At 41.2% G+C, this 22,523-nt stretch overlaps 1 protein-coding gene and 1 long non-coding RNA gene across 3 annotated transcripts in view; one reads left to right on the top strand and one right to left on the bottom strand.

Moving 5' to 3' along the window:
- The window catches only part of PKP2 (plakophilin 2), a 38,924-nt gene extending 16,873 nt beyond the window's left edge, over positions 1-22,051 (bottom strand). Inside the window, exons 1-5 of one of the 2 annotated variants that reach the window (XM_039571509.1) lie at positions 21,778-22,051; positions 14,784-14,896; positions 11,635-12,326; positions 7,054-7,192; positions 4,292-4,499 (exon numbers count right to left, since the gene is read on the bottom strand). In XM_039571509.1, the coding sequence (XP_039427443.1) occupies positions 4,292-4,499; positions 7,054-7,192; positions 11,635-12,326; positions 14,784-14,896; positions 21,778-21,985 (1,360 nt within the window). In that variant the 5' untranslated portion in view covers positions 21,986-22,051. The remainder of the gene's footprint in view (positions 1-4,291; positions 4,500-7,053; positions 7,193-11,634; positions 12,327-14,783; positions 14,897-21,777) is intronic. The other variant, XM_039571510.1, reaches the window with a different exon arrangement.
- LOC120411950 lies at positions 424-12,459 on the top strand. Its single transcript, XR_005604554.1, has 2 exons — positions 424-598; positions 11,744-12,459. It is a non-coding gene; the product is annotated as an uncharacterized LOC120411950 (long non-coding RNA).
- Positions 22,052-22,523: the final 472 nt, after the last annotated feature.

Below are 22,523 nucleotides of genomic sequence, written 5' to 3' on the forward strand. Positions count from 1 at the left end.
GTGCAGGGAGTGAGTTTACAGGAAATCTGCTGGAAGACAGGAGATGCCCATTACCAAGTTTCTCTAACACTTGATAGCAACATTTCTCATAAGAGGGAAAGCTGTTAACACTGGCTGGCTGCTTCTGTCCAGACATTAGTCACTAAACAAATCATTAAGTAATGCTACAAACCTTCTCTATTCACAATCTCCAAAACAAATTTCAAATATAATCTTGTAGAACTTAGCAGGTTCCATTATATTCTATTCCAACACACAACAATTCTTTTTAAAGAGCTCTTCACCTGGAAAATGACACGTATTTCTGCTTTTCACTACAAAGGCATTCATTGTTTCTCCAGCTTGCTGCTCTAAGTTTCACAGACCACCTCCTCCACACACTGGCAGAGTATTAGTGAATGTTCCTTTCATCAGCTCACAACAACAACAACAAAATGTTTCTTTTGTATCTCCTTACACTTTGAATCTAATTTCAGGTATTGTGAACAACAGTAAAATCAAAACAAAAGCCAGCCAGAAGCAGCCCATTCCTTCTTCTGGGATCAGCTCTTCAGCGTCTGAATCAGGAGATAAAAGGAAGAATGTACTTTTCTGAAGGGTAAGTAAGGCTTACAGGAAATCAGACAAGCAGTCCAAAGGGCATTGGTAAGGGAAACAGGTTTAAGACAGAAGGGCACAAATGCAAGGAATTGCACAAGGACAGAATATACTTTTAAAAAGAACAAATGCATTTGGAATTACAGGCAGACACTTAGAATTGTCAAAAGAGAATTTGAGATATTGCTCTCACTGTAAATCTTCCAACAAAACCCCTACCTTTACCCACAGGCACTGTCTCTCTGGGCTCAGAAGGATTCTCTCAATGGTATTCTGGGTGTGGATGAATTTGCTCACATTAGAAAATGTCTTTAGGAGTAGATTCTTTCCTTGCACCTATGCTGTAATGCATAGTTTTCCCTTAGATGGTTATTTGGAAAAATGGGTTGGGTCTGCTTTTAAATTTACATTTCTTTTCATGACAGTTCTGCTTGTGCTGTAATCTTCTCCGCAGGAAAAACTTCCTTTAATTTCTTATATTAATGCTGCACAATAACAAGATCAGGAGGTTAGCTACTCCCTGGAGGCTCATCTGGCTTATCTTCAAAAGCTAACATTATTTTGGTTTTTTCATGCCACAGCCATTTTACTTTCTGTTCCTCAGTATGCTCTCCAAATACTATAAAATTCCAGTCCTGCCTTAGCTCCTGCGCTGTCTCCAAATGACGCCCTCTCCTACTAAGGAGTAACCTCACTCCTTTCCTAAGAGATTTCTAAGTAGCTTGTGTGTCAAAAAAAGGACAAAGCCTCTGTTTCCTTTGCTCTACCTGTTATCAGTGATTTTGTGGAGCTAGCAAATTCAGTCTCATTTCCTCTGTGAAGAGATCATATGAGCACAGAAATTCCATAGAAACTGGGCAGCTCTTTTCTGCACAGGGGCATTAGGCAGACTGGGTCACAGCAGCTTTCAAACCCCTGTCACCAGCACAAAGCTGCTTTGGTAGAGCAGTGGTTTAGTGCTTTTTGTGTGTTCACAGACTGTGAGGCAGTCACAGCACGTGCTGTAATCAGCATTTATCTCCACACACTTTGGCTGCTTTTGTTTTTTCACAGCACAATAGAAGGCCCACTGCATGACTGGGCTCAGTCTGTATTCCTCAGCCTAGGTCTTGAAGAAAATACAGGCCATCAAAAAATTCTTTGGGAACATTTGATAAAATATGGGTTAATGTTAGGCAGGTGCTTGTCCGTATTAACATGATGGTCCTAGTAAACCAGTGACCTTAAAGATAAACTTCTAAGCCTGAGACTGACTTATCTCATGTGCACAAGTACCATACTTCTGACAGGTAATGAAGTACAGTATCAGAAAACTTCTGTCTCAGAGTTCTAACTTCCTTCTCTCCTGAAATTTCCTTATCTTTGTATACTTTTGTCAGGTGGAGTGCTTTGCTACCATGCTTCCCACACAGCAGTAGAAACAAAAAACTTCCCTCAGCTGAGCTTAGACATCTTTATTAATGAATATTGCATGCTTTCAATCCTTGGCCAGGAGTCTTTCACTAAAGTTCAATGAGGTATTATCAGTTACCAAGATGATTTTACTAATCTCTTACGGGGAAAGACATTTAGCTGAATATCATACCACACATTTGGAAGTCCCTAATTCAGGGAAGAAGTCAAAGAAGACAAGTAATATGTATGATGTGGAAAAATGGAAAGACAAATGGACTTCTGGTGCTGACTGGTGGAAGGCTAAATCTTTCACATTAACCACTTCCTGGAAGTGTTACAACACTGCAGTGAGACTGCATTCATAGCCATGATATTCCACTAGTCCTGTAGGAAGTCAAAGTCAATGCAAGAGGTGAAATTCATTCATCCAGACTGCCCTTTGCTCTTGTAGGCTCCTTGCAGCTTTCTAGGGACCTGGAAAAGTTGTTCAAGCGACAGCAAAAAGTATGCCCTAGTGGCATTTTCACTAAGGTACCCAGTGCACTTCCTCCTGGCTGCACGTTTGGTCTTGAACAAAGAGAGAAATATTTCTCTCTCAGTGTATTTTTAAAGCCATCCTTTCTAACTGATAGGCATGAAAGCACATCATAATATTTTGCTTTACACAAGCTACACCATCCTGCTTGGCATAAATATTTTGTTGGTGTCTTCTTTGCTTTGTGAGTAAATATTCCTGTTCAGTCACAGCAGTAATTGCTGAAAGAAGATGCCCTTCACACATTGGTGAAGGGGAAGACAGTAATAGTCACAATATACATGTGAGTTATCACGCACAGTCAACATTTTTGTCAGAAATGATGAAACTTCTAGCAAGAAAAGAGCACTGGCTTTCTGGCCACTCTACCACCATTTTCACTGCTTTCCTCACTGCTCTGTAATAGCACTGAGTGTTAACACACTATACAACAAATTACTACGTGACCCAATTCTGCAACCGATGAGTGTGAAAAACTTTAAAACATTTTAATGTTGCAGAGCTATAGAACTGAGTTAAAAAAGAGCCAACAATACAAAGCTTTGTTCTCCAGCTTAGAGAGCAGAGTATTTCAAATACTTCAAAGAATGCAGAATTACAGAAGGTCTCGACATGTCTTTGCTTCAAGACAGGGCTGCTTGACAACTTCGGTATCTCTTCACACACTGCTCTCTTAAAAGATTTTGTTCCTGGTACCTTTAAAGATTGCTTGAAATAAATCCCCATTCATTTATTCATGTTTTCCATCTATAAAATGCTGCTCTTCCTTTGCATGCTAATCAGAATGGATGTGGGTCACAAGCAGTGGAATTCAAAGAGACACACTATGGACACACAGGACTGCAGGGATGAAGTGGGCATTTCTTAACTGGCTGCTGCAAAGCCAACAGGACAGCAACCACAGGTTTGCTTGTGGGGAATGCTGGACATTTTCTCCCACCATTTCTCCTGCTACACTGAAGTACAAGAAGAGGTGTAATACAGGGTTTCTGATCCAAAGGGCTTTTCCTTCAAATTTGCAATGGGCCCTGCTAATTAACAGCTCTTCCTCAAGGTCATTGGAAATAAAAGGGTGAGAACATTGGCCCTGCAAAAACAGAATCCAGAATGTCAGTCACTCCACTGATGGTGCTGTGTGATCTTTACAGTCAAATGGCTGTCCTGGAGGAATTCTCCCCAAAGGAAGCATGCTGCTGCTGTGGCAGAGCTTTCCACTTGTCACAGATCTGCAGAGACAGACCCGGGTGTAAACAGCTCAGAGTAGGACACCTCAGAGTAGGAATCTGGGGCAGTGGAGTTTGTGGGGAATAGAACAACCACTTTCTATCCATGACACATGACAGTTCTGGGTGACTCTCTTGCAACAAGGAACTTCCAGTAGGCGCTGTCAGCACAGAGTCAAAAAATGAAGGCTGAGCTGCTGTGTAAGTAGCAGGCATTAATTATGGTCCCAGGCACTCCGAGGGAGCCTGACTTTCTTTTCTGGAATATTGAGGACTTTAGGCTTCCTGCAAGCAGACTGATATAATTTCTGAAGAAGCTTTAAGAGGGGAAGCTGCAGTTCCTAATCTTTTGTTATTGACTGAAAGACTGGTCTTGAGTAAGGACCTTGGAATTTTACCCTATGGCAGTTGCTTAGAGTAGGTGACAGTGTTTTTGTATTTAGTCCCTAAACACAGGCTTAAGTAAACAACCATGTACCTCTCCCTGAAAGCTTTTGCACTGCTTAAAGCACTTCATGCTTGGCTGCAGAGAAAACACTACCTGTGATTTGCTTCTTAGTCTCTATATCCCTGGTGTGCCGGAGCAGGCGGAGCAGGAGTGGGATCCCTTTCTGCTCTGACACTTCCAGTTTGTTGTCATTGTCCTCAAACACCAAATTTCTCAGAGCACCACATGCTGCCCGCTGAATGTCCTCATTCTGAACCTCGAGGAGCTGTAAAAGTTTGGGGATACCACCAAGTGAGAAAACCTGTGAGGAAAACAAAACACACCAGAGAATAGTCAGATGATGTAAATGATAAACTCCACTCCCCCTGCCCCAGCAAAAGGTTTAAATAGTTATAGGAACTTCTTTCATTTGCTCCTATTTGAGAGACTTGAAGCACAGATCATTAATCATTTGGACATGACTATTGACTTCTGGGCTTTTGTATGACTAATACTTAAAATCCACAACTAGGGGAGGCAACATGTTTTCATAATTAATATCAGAGAATGAAACGAAATCTCTTCCAGCTTTGCTGCAGATTTGTTCTCTCTGACAAGACATTTAATCACTCTGCTTTTTAGCTTCCATGTTGGTGAAATGAATATTTGAGATTTAATTCTGGAACATTTATGAACAGGTTTTTTTTTTTCCTCAGCAGCTAGCCTGATGAAAAGACAGTATTCCCAATGCATGTATTGAAAGTGTATTAAAAACCAATACATTACACTTAATACTTCTTAACTGTGCCCCATAGAGAAAAAATAGTAGAAGTAAGCATCAAAATGTAGACCATGAAACATTGTAAGCCAGCTGTCTACTGAACTACCCACATTTAGCAAAGACTACTTTTCAGTGTTTAAATCTTCAGAAAATGACGTTTTGGCCCCAAATGAATGAAGGATTTAAAGGACGTTATTTTACAGCAGCTGTATGGAAACAAACAGTTTGTTGTGGTGAATGAGGAATCCCACATGAACTGTGATATGACATAAGCAAGCCTTAGCTGACTCAGGAGTGAATTTACTATGGAAAGTACCTTCCATTAATGTACAATTGCCAACGATCTCCTCCAGCATCTTAAAATGCCATATGATTTTGTGGACAAACTCACCCTTGTGCAGAATCAACAGCACATGAAAGACTCAGAAATCTGATGCACCTGTCTTAAACAGTCCAGAGTTTAATGATAAAAAGAGTTCAGTACAACTGGCAGGTGTTGGCAACACCAAGAAATGGAATGTAAGAAAGCCTTTTGTCCTTCATGGAGTAAACTCCACAGCCTGGCAGCCTCTCCTCTGATTCACCTGTACAAAAGGCACAGCTTCTTGCCCCTGCTCTGCTGATCTGATTCCCCCTGCAATCACCCTGAAAATGTCAGCAGAATAAAATACAGGAATATGTATGTTGAGGGCAGTGGTGCATAGAGCATGCTGAAAGCACATCAACCTGTTTTATTGCAGCAGATCAGCCCTTTTGACAGCAGTACTGTAGTTGTTTGGTTTTTTAAAATATTTATGCAGACTTTCTGTCAGTAATTTTAAAGCAACGTAAAAGAAGTCCTATTTCAACCTAATTTGCTGAGAATTTACAACAGCTATTGACCGGTCCTTCTAAATTTTCATTAGTAGACAAAATTCACCTAAATACTGAGAGACCACAAGTTCACAAAAAAAGAAGACCCACTAGACCCACAAATTCTCAAACATCAGGGAACAAAGCATTGAAGACAAAGAATACAGGCTGAAAGGCTAAAAATGGGAAGCAAGACAATGCCAACGTGAACAAGTGTGATGGGCACCAAACAGAAAAGCCCATCATAGGATATGTGGGATAGAGAGGAGAATAGAAGGTGGCTTCAGGCTGACTGCTCCAATCTGAACACTTTTACTCAGCCACTTGTTTTTCTGGGAAGCTGCCTGAGAGTGGTCTGTGTAATAACCGACCTTCAAACACTCAATTCTGAAGCTCTGTCCCCAGTTTGAAGTTAAGGCTGCCACTAGTCCTGGTATTTTCTTCCAAAACTGATTCTGGCATACCCTAAAGCAAGTCAAAAGGACTGAGACATGTTTGGCTGTCACTGAACTGGACTGCAGGCACATGATTATGGAGGTAAGGCTGGGATTACTGAGCATACTACACACCAAAGCAGGTGTAATAAATGCTTTTTAGTTGTTAAAATAGACTTACACTTTAATGTACAGAACTGTGCAGGAGGACAGACATATTTGTGTTTAGTAGTGACATTTAAAGAAAAGGAAGAAGAGAATATTTTTCATGTACCCTTTCAAAAAACTTGTAAGAGACTTGAAAAATTTTTTGCAAGAGACTTAAAAATTTGGTTAATCTAAACAATGTAGTAATGCATGTGCACAGTCCCAGCAAACCCTTAACACCGTGGCTAATGCGTGTGCTGTTTCAACACATTTGTGCAGTCCTAAAAAACCCTGAATATTGGATAAGTTTGCACCATACTCAGAGTTTTCTTTTTTGGGATATTTCTGCATGCCAGTCAAAAATGAGAGACAGGAGCAACTATATTGACAAAAAGTTCCGACTCCATGATTTATAAAGGCTGAAAGAATTAAGTTTGTTCAGCCTGAAAAAGAGCAAACTGAGTGGGTATACACTGAGTGGGTTCAAAACAACCTGCAGCAAAACACACAAAAGAATGCATTTTAGGGAAAATATCTAACATCAGTATCCTGTAAGGTTACTTGGACTGCCTTCTTTCTTTTCATGTTGGCACACAGTGCCATGAAATATAGAATCTTACTTTCTCTACCTGATTGTAACTGGCCCAAAAATAATTACTTACTTTTCTTCTGGCATCTGCTTTTTGGAAGCACTCATGCTGTATGAAAGTCACTGCAGCAAGGATCCTGGGCGTGTTCTGTGTGTTTTCACTCCTCAGGATGTTCACTGCACGCTCCAGTGTCATCTCCACTTCTGGGCTCCTTAAAAGCATACACAGAGAAATCTAGTGAAAAAAAACTGCAGAAGAAGTATCATTCTTGTAAAACCAGATTTTTTGTATTTTCCAAGTAACTCTAGCTTTTCTTAGAAATTTTTTTTCCTTTCCAGTAGCAGAAAATATCATAATAGCTTTAAGAGATACTGATGTTCTGGGGGAAGAGAAAGTCATAAACAGAAGTGCAGTTCTGGAGAAAGAAAATAATGATTTAAGTTCCAATAACAAAATGGGAATATCAGTGGATGTTTCTATCAGTGTTTCCATCCAGTGGGTGAAGGACTGGGTGTGAAAGGAAGGATGAAGAAGTGGATGAAGATCAAAAGAAGGCCATAACCATGGCAGAGTGACTATTACTGACCATGAAGATATACCTTGATGTTTTCCTCAGTAGTACTGATGATTGTTTTTTTATATTTGTCCTTATGCCTTTCATCAGTGTCTTAGTTCCCAGATTATATCTATGCAGGACTCAGTACCCCCTTTTTTTCAAATGACAGAAGTTGTTCTCATTTGAAATAGATGGGCAAAGCCCTTTTTCAGGTGGGAAAAAATAAAAATACCACTCATTAAACTGAGTAGGTAGAGAGCCTATGCTAATATTAAAAATATGTGCAACCACTTCCCTTCCAACTTCCAGAATGTTTGCTTAAATTATGATTGTGTTAGACAACCATATAAAAAAATTGAAAGAAAAATGGAAAAACCACTTTTTTTTCCCCAGTAAATGGAACATAAAACAATTAATGGCAAAATCAGGTACATTAGCTCTGGGACAGGTGGTTATGCTCTCCAGACTTTTTATTTACTTTTGGTTTCAAATGTGCTGCACCCAGATTAACAAAAAAAAAAAAGAGAGAAAAAAGTTGACAAGAATGTGAGCATTCTGTTTTTTTTTTAATCCAGATAGTTTTGTAGTAGTAGATCTGCCACTGGCCAGACAGGGATGAGAGGGCAGTCTGTGTACCACCATGAAACAAGAAGTAATTGGCAATAACTCCCTACTGCAGAGCTACCAGAATCAGAATGATTTGCTTGATAACCATCTCATTAAATGAATCTACAGTTAGAAATTTTAACTCAATTGCCTCTTATTTTAAAATGGGTACCTGGGAAATAAATTAGCTTAAGTTGAAACTTTAATTTTTTTTTCTTTAAACTAAGCAGAAATATTAAATAGGAATTAACAATGCTCAGGAAAGTAAAATATGGAAAATTAGCCAGATCATATTTCTTCTTTTTACTCCACAGTGGAACTGAAAAACAGGCTTTTCAACCTTGGGGTTTACTTAGATTTCTTAAATTAGCAAAGGTTTTGAGACCATGTTATAAATGTGCACATGTGATCATGTCAACCTGTTAGCAATAATTTTCGAGTGTTTTGACCAAATTCAGTCACCTTCTGCGAGCAGCAGACATCTCTGATGTACTAAATTGTGTCACTTCACTGACCAACAGCTGAGGAGGACTAAAACCATGCGCTTCCCAAGGTCAAGGCTGCTGCACGAACTCACCCCTCAGGGCACACAAGAGAATTTATGTGGGAACTCAACCTCAGGATGCCAAGGGTATCCCAGAGTAGTAGAATTCCATCAGGAGTCACTGCCAGGCTGAGATGGACACATGGACAGCCAGAAGCTGCATTTCTAGGTGCTGGGGGTGTAGATCTGCACTGAGACTGACAGCAGCTCACCATTCAGTTATCCCTTCATGCAGCAGGCAGAGGATTTCTCTCCTGTTGTGCGCTGCCATACTTGGACTGCTCTCCGTCGGATAAAAATAACATTCCCTAATGTTTTATCTGGCAGCAATAAAGGATGCAATACAATCTCTGACCCTCAATGGTATTCACAAAGATGCAGCACCCAAACTCTTGTCAAAACAGAATTTGATGCAATGATTCCGTTCCCACCCTCAAAGTATTTACAGGCAAACTCAATTAGCTCTGCGGCTGATTGGCACAGGAAGTGACACCAAATGGTCAGCCAGGCAAAGGTTGTTAAACAGAACAATGATCTGACAGGTTCTGACTTCACCTTAATTGCCAAAATATACCAATTTTGAGACATATACACAATGATTTTGTGATGGCTCTCAGCACATTCAGAGGTCAGATTATGCAAGCAGCCATTTCTCAGACAGCTTCAGCTTGAATCTATTCTTTCCTAAGCTCTTCATCATAAGGATGCTATTAACTGATTCTCTTCACCAGAAGATACAGGTACAGAGATACAGACATACAGGGAGAGCATCCTGTGCTGTTTTTTTCTACTTTGCTTTCATAGCATGAGCTAGTTCTTCTACAGGAAGTTTGAAAATGCTTTTATATACATTTCAAATGCTGTCCACAGCCGGTCCACTACTTCTCTTTAGCCTTACATTACTATTTTACATTCTCTTAATTCACTTGGAAAGACCTAAATTGTGACCTGCATTAAAAAAAGGTATAAATTTCTGGAAAAATCAAATTACTCCAAAAACAAGCTTATCTCCCCCCCCCCCCCCTTAATATCACTAAGGGAGCAACAGGTAAGGTAGCAATATGTCAGATTAATGCAACCTTAAAATAAGAGAATGAGAAATTACAAGAAAATTGAGAGTGTCTACAAACTTCTTGAACTGAGAAACCTTCCAGCAAATGCTGAACCTAAAAACTGGCACTTAAGGAATTATGCTGTCACAAAGATTTTCAATAGGTCACAAATCTTCCATCTGATTTAACATGGTCTCAATCAAGCCACTTGCACAATGATTCAAGATTGATTTTTACATCTGCAGGTATTCAAATACTTTGGTTGATGCTTGTACAGACAACCAGACTCCAGTGTCTGCATCTTCAAAAGAAAAGCCAAAATTGCTCCTACACGTAATTAAAGATAAAAATTGTTGGTTGTGGCTCAGAAATGCATACAAGAATGTGCTAAAAGTTAAGCAGGTTATTAAGTCAATGGGATACATGCTTGTAAATTGTCTTACTGAAAAACAAAGTCCTCCCAGGTACCTATTGGTACCTATTTGGTATTACTACACTCAAATCTTTAGCTGTTGTGAGCTCTCAGCTGGGTTTTTTGGACTTACTTCCTGCAAAGTCTAAATACTTAAAAGTCAACATAATTAATATCAGATCTCTTAAGTCCTGCATCACCCAGAGGTGAAAATTTCAATCCAGACCAGAAGAGACCATAGTACCATACATGCTTGTAAATATAATCATAACACACAACATGTAGCTGACAACAAAAAAATACCTGATCTGCACATAGCAGTGGTATCAGATGATGCCTTTTCTCACACAGAAACAAACTCAGAAAAAGAACAAAGATGGGTCTTCAGAAAAATGAACTTAACAGCTACACAGTTACAGGAAAAGAGCTATTTCTTAATAACACTTGTAAATTACACTATGATTAACTTAAAGAGAACTCCTAGGATCCTATTTGAATTACGAAACAAAACCAAAAACCAGAATAAACATGCAAGTAACCATCTCCTGTCTACCAAGAGGCTTTTTCTGTCCACTGAAACTTAACAGCACTGGGAACATTCAGAATTATTCTAAAATGAACAGATATTCACTCCTGAGGGGAAATTAAGAAATAATAAAATTTCTCTTTTGAAAATGAAACTGATTTTAAACAGTCTGAAATCTTCTCTGGAAAGGAATTTTTGGTGGGAGAAGTAATTTTGTGAAAAAAACCCAAGCCACCCTTTCCAGTATTTTAAACAATTTTTCTGAAGTCTGGGGTCAGATTTGGGACTTTCTGGCATGGAGCCAACAGAGTTCAAGTTTAGATAACTCCCTCAGAGCATGTAGGATCTCTTGGTAGTGAGAAGCTCTGTGGTCCTGGGATTCAGAGCAGTTTGTATTTGTTCTAGGAATGGATGGTGTTACAGAGCTAAGAGAGATTTCTGTCTGTGTTTTACCTGAAATTTATAAAAACGAAGACATGTCCTTGAAACTATGAAGGGTTTTTAACTGGAAATTGTTAATCTGCCAAAAGCTGCTCCACTGCTAGATTTCTGACCTATTCTCATGAGAACCAGTGTTGATATCGTATGGGCTCTTGTGAGCACAAAATCTGCCAACACAATTTTGTGTATTGTGACTTAGGTTGTAAATTACTCAGAGACTACTTTATGTCTCCTTATAAAACTGATTAACTCTTGGCAAAAGGGGTCCCAAACTTCAGCAGGAGGTGTAGATCTTGCACTGTAAATACACACAAACATTTTTTTCTCCCTTTCCTTTGTTGCACTGCAAGTGTATTTTTAAAAGTCAGTTTACTTTCTGCATCCTCTGCACTGATATTTCATACAAGGTGCTGGCTGCTGAATCACAAGCTATCAGTTTACTTTCCCTTTGTAAACAAACACATTCCTGTCAGCTGTGACAGCCCAGAGCCAAAGCAGGTCCTGCACTGCGCTTACCCGAGCTGAGATCCATTGAGGGTCACTTGTTCGCTCTGCAGGAAACCATTTCTCCCTGCTGCAGCCACAGCAGCTGTCACTGGCATCCTCTTCCCATCTGTTTCTGCAGTGACACTGGCTATTGAAGCTGGCTGGGAAACTTCCCTCCTGCTCTGTGTGTTTCTGAAGGCCGTTTGGTAGAAGCTGGACCTCACAGATTGCCTGTTCTGAGACCAACGGGACGCAGTCGGCGATCTCACTTGTCCCATCGCGCTCTCCGAGGCCAGGTAGTTTTCCTTCTCCAGAAGGTTGGTCATACTGCGGCTGTTGCCAGGCTGGCGGTACAGAGGGACAGTGGGGCTGGGGTAGCCACCATCAGGGACAGCATCACTGACAGCCCCCATGCGGGATTGTCTCTTAAAGGAGCGTCCCCTGTGCACGGAGTCGCGCAGGCTGTAACCAACGATCTCGGACCGAGCGTATCTTGGTGGCACAGTCCCGCTGGATCTCACACCATCTGCATGCCTCATGGAGAACCCAGCTGAAATCCCTCCATCGTAGTGAAAATCACTTGACACGTACGTCAATCTTTCTGGATTTCGTTGAGGGGAAACCTCCAGTCTCTTCAGAGGTTGCCTCTGAGCTCTCTCCTCCATCGTCCTGTAAGCAATCCTTGTCCCCCAGCCATTCGTGTAAGAGGATGGCGAGGCAACCTGCTCCAGGGGGCACAGAAGAACAGGAGCCACAGTAAGGTCACAGCACTTAGGATGAGCAGCAAAGAAACCAAACCAAAATGTAAAGATAAAAATTCTACAGTCTGCTCTCAGAATAAAAAATAAAAGTGAACACCGCCAAAGTTGTGCATTAAATGGGATTCTGCCACACTTCTTTGTACTTCCTTCATGAAGGCAGGAAGAAGTACAGTCTAAACATCAGGAGACAAAGTCTAAGCATCCAGTCTTCTGTCATAAACTCAAAATAGTTGCATAAGTCAATTATGGCAGGTAATGAACAGAGTGATTATTAATGGAGATCTTTGAGTTTGAAATTCCTTGGGGATTAACACCAGCATCTGCTACTAAAGCTAAATTCAAGGCTGTCTAATAGACAGGAGAAAATGAATCAATCAGATATAAAAAATATTATACTAAAGTGTCTGGATATTGATAATAACCTTAGTAATATAAGGTTATTTAGCACTCCTGTTCACATTGTAGTAGGGTCTAGTAAAAAGAGATAGGCCCTTCCCTGTTTGTCTAGCCTCTTAAAAATTAAGGAGATGGTAAAACATTGCAAGAAAATCAAAATGATCGTTTCACCATCTCAATGACTTCCCCAATATCACAGTTGCAATTTTGAATTATTTTTTTCTTCCTGTACCTAATGGGGATAGACTGTACTGGATCATCATCTTGCTTTATAATTTTCTCTTTTCTAAACTCAACACATCCACTGCCAGCCTTTCTTTGTAGGATGTATCTTTAAGATTCTTACTTTTTGGTGTCGTTTGAGGACTCTCAATTTTTATACCGTTTTCTTGTTCTCTGTATTGGACTCCATACTCCATTCAAAACCTTCCAGAACTAAATCAGCTTGGGACACTATCTGGCCTTGAAATAGAGGAGTCATGGACCAATTTTTAAAAACTAAGTAAGCATAGGGGCATACGACCATAAACCAAAGCCCCATATTTTCCATTTCCATGTTGTGTTAAAGTTTTGTAATATTAAAGACATTTTTTAGGGTAAACAGAGAAGTTCACACAAGCTATTAATTGAAGGAACAGTGCTTAGCAGACAGATGCCAGACTGAATTCCCTTCATTTCACTGCTGAGGACATCCTGAGGGTGATACTTGACTCACAAAAGGAGTAAAGGTCACTGAAACGAGCAGGGTCAGGCAAAGATCATTGGATATATCTGTTTATTCTACAGAAGTTATGCAAGGATATATTTATTTTTTGTTTGGGGATAATTAATGTTTTTGTGAAGTACTAGACCTTGTGGCTTTTCCCAGCTCTCACACAGGACACTTGGTCTCTCTTTTCCCCCCACCCCTGCCTGGCAAATGCTATTATTTGCTTGGGATTCCTATGTCATCTCTAGTTTTCCTTTTGTTGCTCTCTTCTGGAAGGAATGGATTCATATCAAATATTATACACTGCAGGACAGGTGAGATAAAGGATGGAAGGACAGAGAAAGAAATATATTTAAGTAAATGCTTCTAACTCTCCCCATACAAAACCAGAGCTGCTTCACTGACTCTTCAAAAGCTGGGCTATTTCTTTTAATGACAAAAAGCCACTCTTGAATAATCTAAAATTAGGAAAGAATTGTCACCTCCATACAGAATTATTTACTAAATAAATGTTTCTGTTCTCAATCTGAATTGATTTCAGTTTACTAAGCTGATCGTGCAGGAGCGTTGCTTTCGAGCTGTGTTGATTTCCCAGTTGCTCCCTCAAAGAGGTTCATACCAGTTATGAGCTGTGTCACAAACCCTGCAGAAAACCAATTATTTATCTTAGCATTCAGGCCATGACCCCAAGAAAAGCTGGTCAAAATAACAAGAGGATTTATGATTAGATGGTTTAGAAACACCATTGTGTTGCAAGGCCTATACTGCTGGAATTCTTGTAATGATAAAACAGGTTACAGCAGGAGTGTTTGAAATGATAAGGAACCACTCTACCTTGTGAAAACTAAAGTATTTGTGAAACTAAAGCAATCTGTTTTCCTTTGGTTTTGAATGCTTAATTCTGTTTGCCTGGGCAGCATGGCCTCCGGCCACCCTGAGGTAGAGAGATGTGCTGGTTGAGCTGCTCTCTGGTGGGATGGATGAAGATCTGACTTGTCACAGCCTTTGCCTTAGTGGAGTGTAAATATGATTTTTCATTTTCTACCCTGATGCCAACTCTCACAAACCCAACAAGACTGCAAACAGCCCACCTGCATGACTGACTTGAATTTGGCTACTGGCACTGGACGGAGGGGCAAAACATTAAGAGATTTCATTGTAAAACCCTCATTTTCTAAAAATCAGACTTTCAAAAGAAAACAAACAAGGAAACAAATCTTTAACACTGTCTAAATGTTATTATTTGTGGTAACAAAATGAATAAACTGCACATGTGATACTCTATTTATTTCTGTTCACCGTCTTTTCCTCACCTGGCTTGCCTGGTAATATGAGAAGCTGTAGGGAGACCTCGGTGCAAAATCATTCTCAGTGATCCCCATGTTATAGACACGCTCTGGTACACTGGATGCACGGTGCAGGCTGCCTGGAACCAAAGACTAATATTAGTAAGAGCTTAAGGAAACATGGCATTGTTACAGAGGACAATACACAGTACCAGGGAAAGGTAGCAGCCAGCACTGCCATTAATAAATATAAACTGAAAATTGAACAGGGAAATGATGGAACGGTATTTGCATTTTCCTGAGGATACAAGCCATTTTTTTCAGTTCCCTATATACTTTACTTAAGAGTTATTTTGAGCTTTTAGGAGTCTAGTCACTTGTGCAGCTATGAAAAATGTTTTAGCAAAGCAAGCTGACAGTTTAAATGTCCCAGATAATGACAGCTGATTTAAGTGCTAAGAAATGGTATCACTGAACTAAGAACACTTATTTTTCACTGCAACCACTTTGAATGTACATTCAAATACATAAATGCATGGTTTACACTGGCTGACTATAAATACCATGCAAAGTACACAAGCGATGAATATATTACAGCTGTAGATTGGAGCTGAGAAACAGGGGTTGATGCCTATCTCTGATATGCACCCCAAAGACGCAGATTTCACCATGTACAGTTGTAAACAAACAGCACACACTGAGTATAGACTCTTTATTTCACAGCTGTCTACCTCAACTGCTGCTGTTTCTCCTCCCTTAGGTGCTAATTTAATGACAATGTAATGGAGCAAATAATGCTTCACTAATCTCCTCAGTGCTCCACCCAACAGCACAAAGAGTCTGTGAACAAACTCTATGGCTTATGGTGCTGTAAAGCTGGGTTGTCCAGTGACACTTCAAACCTGCACCTGAAAGGTTCACTAATCCTACAAATAATGTCAAAGATCCACAGTGCATCTGCTCTGATTCTTTTTTTCCATGACCCAGCTCTGAAAATAGAGAAGTGCATTGTGATTATTTCTTCCATTAAAACCCCAAACAAGCCAACACACCCTTCAGGCTGTTCCTTTTTTTCACTAATAGAATGCATTTTCAAAGAATGAGTGCTTCTATTAACAAAAATTTTAAAAGCAACAGATACTAATGAAATAATTATTTATGAGATTCCTGTGTTATTACGGGAATCTGCATCTTGGACTATAATTAACACAGCTTCAAAGAGGTGAAATAGAAGTTGAAAGCATAAAATAATCATAAACGTGGCCTGTGTGTGCTGCACAAGTTTAGGCTGAACAGGTAACAGTGGTCAATAAAGAAGTTAACTGGCCATCAGTTTTCAAACTAGCAGATATTACCTGAGATATTACAGCAAAGAAATCTCAAGAACCAATCATTAATTTGCCCAAACTGCTGAAGACCAAATTTGTGTATCCCACAATATAGTAAAATACAATATAATATAATGGCAGACCGATAATTTGAGGACTGATTCAATCATACTTTGCAATACTTGTATAATCATACTTTCCAATTCTCTCATTTTGGCAGATTTAAACATGTATGAGGGGATTTGTTAAGACACATTCCCAGTAACTTTGTGTCATGAGAGTGGAATGGTGCAGCTTGGTCAAACTCATGATTTGGATTGTAATAATTCCTTCCTGACATTACAAGGTTACCATAGCCCAAGGGTTACCTGAGTACATGGGAAAGAGGCAAGAGTAAACTCTTCTCTTATACTGCAAAGATTTCCCACCAATGTGCACCAAAACCCCAAATCTACAAATTTATATGGATGTCTCACTTCTGTCATGTAATTCCCATACCAATGCACTGTTTCAGGTGCCCAGTAAGAGCCCATCTCAGCTATGTGCTGGCTTTTCAAAGATTCACTTTCTTCATTGCTGCATAGTAAAGGACTTTCATATAATAAATCTTGAAATATAAATACATATAAATTTCTGTTTCTTTACAGTTAGTATTTTTTTTCCTGTTTACTGTACTTAGTGAGAAAGTACTCTCAGTTATTTATCTACTTAGGGCATAAGGATCTTTTGAGCAAGTAATTTTGTATGTTTTAGGTAACTATAAACTTGTGTTTACTAAAAATAAAAATACAAAAAACAGGATAGGTTAAAAATGACAAGGCCATCCATTAACTGGTTGATGATAAACTACATATCTAAGAGTTCCTTGCTTGCAAAAACAAAATACAGTCAATCAAAAATTGTACCATGCAGTTATCTTTCAAGCAGTCCTCTTTTATCACCTTCAGTCTCCCTGTGAAACTATCCATCTGTAAAAATTTTTCTCTTTCAGAGACAAACACAGTATATGTCAACCTCCGGAATTTCACTTTGCAGTTATCTCTTGCTCACTCTTATCACATCAGTAAATTATTCTGCTGGCCTTTTACCTGTAGATTTATTAGGCAGACAGAAAAGGCATGTCTTTTTACTGTGTGCTGGTTACTTGTGCCAAAAGTCAGTGTGTTAAAGGAAAAAGTGGTAACTGAAATGCTGTGCCTTTCCATTAGTTATGAGATGCAGAATAGGTGACCAGATCAGAGCAAGGCTTCCTTCAGCCTTTTTTCATTGTACTACAAAAACCTTACATACCCAGTGCACTGTTCTGCTGTTCATTTTTAAAAAGCCATTAATTATTATTTTTTAAATCTATATTACGGTCTCATTTACTGTTAGGACTAATATTTTCTGACTGTGATTCCCTGATTTGACTGTGACTCCCAGTGTTTTAAGTCTCACAAAAACTCTCTCAGGAAATAGGCACATGATTCAGTTACTCATCCACAGGGGACAGACACCATTTGAGAGGCCATAGGACACTACACTTGATTTCCAGCAGCCAATCAGGAAAAAAATGGGTTTGCTGCAAGCCCTGCATCATGTCTGTCAACCCATAAGGGTATTCTGGAAAACTCAGGCATCTCAGACAGCACCAGACACCCATGTGTGGGCAATTGAGTGGAACTATTTACCACAGTCTCCCCTCTCCCCTGTCAATATGAACTAAAGCAGCTCAGGAAAGCCTTGGATGTGGTCAGGGGAGGAGGTAAACTGAACCCCTCCGCTCTTCTCCACACCTAAAATAAAAGATGTGCAAAAGTCACCTGATATTGCAACAGTTACAAGGAAATTCTGAGACCGGAAAAAGCACTTACAGTATCAGCAGGCTGTACAGATGACTGAGCAGAAATCCCATCTGTCTTCACCGAGGCTCTTCTCAAGGCCCCTTTGTTCCCCTGGATGGGACAAGCCCAGCACCTCCCAAGGCCTTGGAAATTTCTCCCCAGCAATCACTGCCTATGGCTGCAGACAGACCAACCTAATGTTTGCTTTGCTTTCAAAAACAGCAATGACAAGAGGCATCTCTAAGATATACGATAGATGAAAAAGACAATCATCCTCCACTACGGAGCTGGGCGTATCAAATTCCCCTTGAATCCTGTACAGTGGTAACTGCCTGTTGTGAGTCTCTTTCAGCGCCTTTGTATTTGAATGAAATGAATTTGGCCATGAAAGCCAAATTCTGGCTTTGAACCTCAAAGTCATCAATGTTCACATCAGTCTGCTAAGGACTGAGGGACTGTCACACACCCCGAGTGCCCCCCTGCTGAGTGCTCATTGTCCCCTCCTGCTCAGGGCACCTGGGTGGCCACATCCCCCACGGGGACTCCTCCGCGCTCCTGGACTGGCATCCTTTCATCCTTTTTTAGACTTCAGCACTCAGGATGGACTGAGATGATGGCATTTAATAACGGCATATCAAAACCATCATTGAATCACTTCATCTCGAGATCAAAGAGCCTTCCTTTTGATTGTGCTCCTTCATCACTTTGCCAGCACATGCCTGGTACCAGAGGAGTTTTTCTAACATTTTGTGCTGGTCAGGACATTTACACAAGGGTTCAAATTTAAGGAAAAAATTTCTTCTGGCTCAGGAAGCAGAGGTAAAGAATGTAACAAAGCCAACAAAAATTGAAAGTCAACACGGATATTTTTTCTACTTCCTTATCCCAGGAAGATATGAAGAGAAAATTACTATGAAGCAGTTAACACATCAGCATTCTGCAAAATAGAAGGCTAAGAACAGAAGAGTGCCCTGAGCCCCTAAAAGTAAATGTAACAAGAAAATACTAAGAATTTTAGAAATTAATAAATGTGAGGAATTAATAAGGCTCTGATTTCAACTGTCTTGTATCTGATGCTGTTTATTTGGAAATCAAGCCACTTTGTTTTGTGTGATACATTACTCAATTCTGCCCTCCTTTTTTAGTGAGGATCTGATAAGGATGCCTTAAAAACCCAACCAAAATCCAAAAGGAACAAGATCAGAGGAAAGTGGACTTATAAACAGAATGAAGTTTCAAAGATTCCAAAAATGAATACAAAATAAACCAGCATGTGCAACAAAACACCAGTCATTAAAGTATATGATTCTGAATGCCACTTTTTCTTTGATAAGGTGGGACTACCTACCATTGCATTTCCATCCTTAAATAGCATCCAGAAATTCGATATGTCTGCTTTAGTTGTTCAAAACTTTTAACTTTAATTTATAAAGGCTCAGCAGTGGATAAACTGGACAAGTTGCAGCTGTTGTTGAACTGCTTGAAAAGCTATTAACAGTGCTTGACAACATCTTGAAAAGAGTTGAGGACATGTAACTTCGATCCTTTGGCAGCAGCTGGAATCCTCAAATCTGAAGATTACTGAATTTCTATTATGAAAAAGAAACTCCTTTCGAAAGGGGAAAAAGGGCATGAAACAGCAAACAGTATGGGGGTAGGAGGCAAAAATAAGTTCTTCCATTTAAAAGTAGTGCTGAAGGCTAAGCAGATACCTTTAATTTGAAATTCTAAGGAGAAATTATGCTGGCTGACAAACTACTTCTTGTGGCTTCAAAGTTTCCTGTACAGTCGGCAGAAAATGGGCGTGCACAGATGACACTGGGCAAGACCTTTCCTACCACTGATTTTTCATACCCAGTGGTTATGTGCTTGGCTAATTTTAGGTGTGCATGTGAATGCTGTGGTTAGCTATGCACTAAGTACCTTGCTGAGCAGAGCCTGAAATACTCCTACAGACAGGACAGTTATATCACAGAGGACTGCTCCTGCTCCCTCTAAATCTTTGTAAGCCTCCCCTGCAAATGCAAACAATATGGGACCCTTGAACAGAGCCAGAAAAGGGCTATAATTCACTGAAAGTGATGCATTTGCATGTAAAAGAGGGTATATTTTTTAAAAGCTCCCTACACGTAAGAATTCAAATGTTTCTCAAAGCATAGCCCATTTTTGAGCAAGTCTATAGAGAAAGCACATTGGGACACACATGCAAGTATACGTATATTTTTCAGGAAAGTTGACATGTTAAATGCAAGATTGGCTATGATTCCCATTATGAACATATTTAAGATATAGACAGATATACATGTATTATATATATGTATAAATTCATGGAATGCATTCCAGTTCCAATTATTTTTTTCTGAGTTTAGCAGTGAGACTAAAAATTGTACAGCAACTTGGGCATAAGAATATGTTTTAAAGAAGGAAAGTTCATTTTTTGCATGAACAAGACATGTTACAGACATGTCATTTGCCACTCCTGATCCTGAAGCTTTGGTGTCTCTGAAATGCAAGGGCATCAAATACTTGACCTTTAGAAAAACAAAGCAAACCAAGATAACTATCCCCAAATACATCAGGTCTGTCTGTTAATGTGTTCCAGAGAAGCCAAGACAACTTGAGAGCACGGGAACTCTGTTTCCATAGCGTTTTATGCATGGTTTAGAGACATGAGCTCAGGTTCACGACACTACAATTTATAAACTATTGCTTAAAAAGCTTTTTGCAGGCTCTCTGCTGAGAGAAAAAGAAATTAAGTTACTCTAAAAGTGTTTAGAAACCGTATTTACATGACAGCAGCCAAGCTAAGGACCGGCATGTTTACCTGCACATTGCACACCGGTTTATGTGATTTGTACACCTGACTTCTACAAGCAGAATACGTCCATGTCTGCATTGTATGCATTTTTTGCCATGAGGTGTTTTTTTTAAATAGAGGCCAGACAAAGAACAAGAAAATATTTGTCTGCCTGACAAGACAGAGGAGTGAAGTATGGTTATAAAGACTTTTGTCTCACAGCTTTTAATAAATGAAAGGTGACAGCTTCTTTAAGGACAACTGAGCAACAGGGCATGTAGCCTGTAAGTCACTCATATTTAAAAACAAAATTAAAGTTTCACGGTATAGAAAGTTTTCATGAATAGTTAAGACTAAAACCCTCGAGCATCTTGCCTGTAACCCTCACCCTGTGGGTGCCTGGGCTCTGCTTGGGGCACAAGGTGTGACTGCAGATTTCCTGACAGGTCTGGCCTTCTGGCTGTAAGATCTTGGAAGCGAGGAATGATTGACGTCAATTTGTATCACGCATGTCAAAGAACTGGGTAAATAATGTCTGATAACATTATCGTCCTGTGCTTCCCATTCATGCCTTTCCTAGAGTTACTTTTCCAAACTTACTTTTAGAGATGTATCTATCTATCTCTCTCTCTCTCTATATATATCTCTATTTTTTTTTTAGTTGCACAGTTAAACAAGGCGAAACATTAATACGATTCTTCCCATTTTACTTAGCAAACAGGACCAGTGGGTAAAGCTAAGGGCATTAAAATAAGCACATGAAGCGGCTGCTGGATTAGGGGAATTTCGGCTCGGTTCCCCTCTCGGGCAGCGGAGAGCCGGGAGCGGCCCCGCCACGCACCGAGTTACGGGGGAGGTTCGGAGGGAGAAACTTCTGACTCGCTGGAGTGGGAAAAGAGTAAAAAAGGAGACGACAGAGCCACGATTTTCTGCCCGAGCGGTCCGCACGCCCCAGGGCCGGGAAGCCGCGGACGCGGGGCCAGCTGGGGTCCCATCCCGGAGCCGTGTCCCGGGTCCCTTCCCTTGCTGCCGCCGCCGCCGGAGAGCATCGCGGGGCCAGGACGGGCACTCACCATTGTACAGCGAGCCCCGGCTCTTCCTGGCCAGCGTCTGCTGGACCTGCCGGTGGATCCGCAGCGCCTTCTCCTCCCCGGCGCGGTCTCCCGAGAGCTTGAGCCGGTCGTCGGAGGGCAGCGCCAGGCTGGAGCTGTCCAGCTCGCCCAGGATCTGCTGGCCCAGCACGGTGCGGATGTAGCCCTGGTCGGGCCCGCGGCCGGCCATGGGCACGGCCAGGCTGCGCTCGGCTCCGCGGACCTGTTGCGCCTCCGCCGCTTCCCCAGCGCCGGGGCCGCGCCCCGCCCGCCGCACAGGTGCCAGGCACGGCCCCCTGCCCGCCCCGCCCCGCCCGCGGCACCCCGGGCACCGGCCCTGCCCTCCCCTGCCCGGCCCCTCGCCGCTGTTCCCCTCCCCTGCCCTGCCTGCCGCGCTGGAGGGTCCGGCCCGGCTGCCCAGCCCAGCCCAGCCCAGCCCAGCCGAGTCCAGCCCAGTCCTCGCCAGCGGGGAACCCCCGCCGGTGCCCGTCGTCCCGCCGGGGAAGTGCGGGAGCGGCCGGGGCTGAGCTCCCGGGGCTGAGCTCCCGGGGCCGGGAGTGTGCGTTTGTGTTTGTGTGAGTCTGTGTTTGTGTCTCATCCGCCGAGACACCGGGTTCCTGTGGCACACGTACTCCTTCGTGAACAAACGCACGCACGCATTTTAAACATATAAATACTCGCTGTCCTCATGTGCCGCCCTTCACAGATGCTTTGCATCACGGTATATA

The sequence above is a fragment of the Corvus cornix genome, chromosome 1A (genome assembly GCF_000738735.6).
Source record: "Corvus cornix cornix isolate S_Up_H32 chromosome 1A, ASM73873v5, whole genome shotgun sequence".
In the NCBI taxonomy this organism is placed as follows: Eukaryota; Metazoa; Chordata; class Aves; order Passeriformes; family Corvidae; genus Corvus; species Corvus cornix.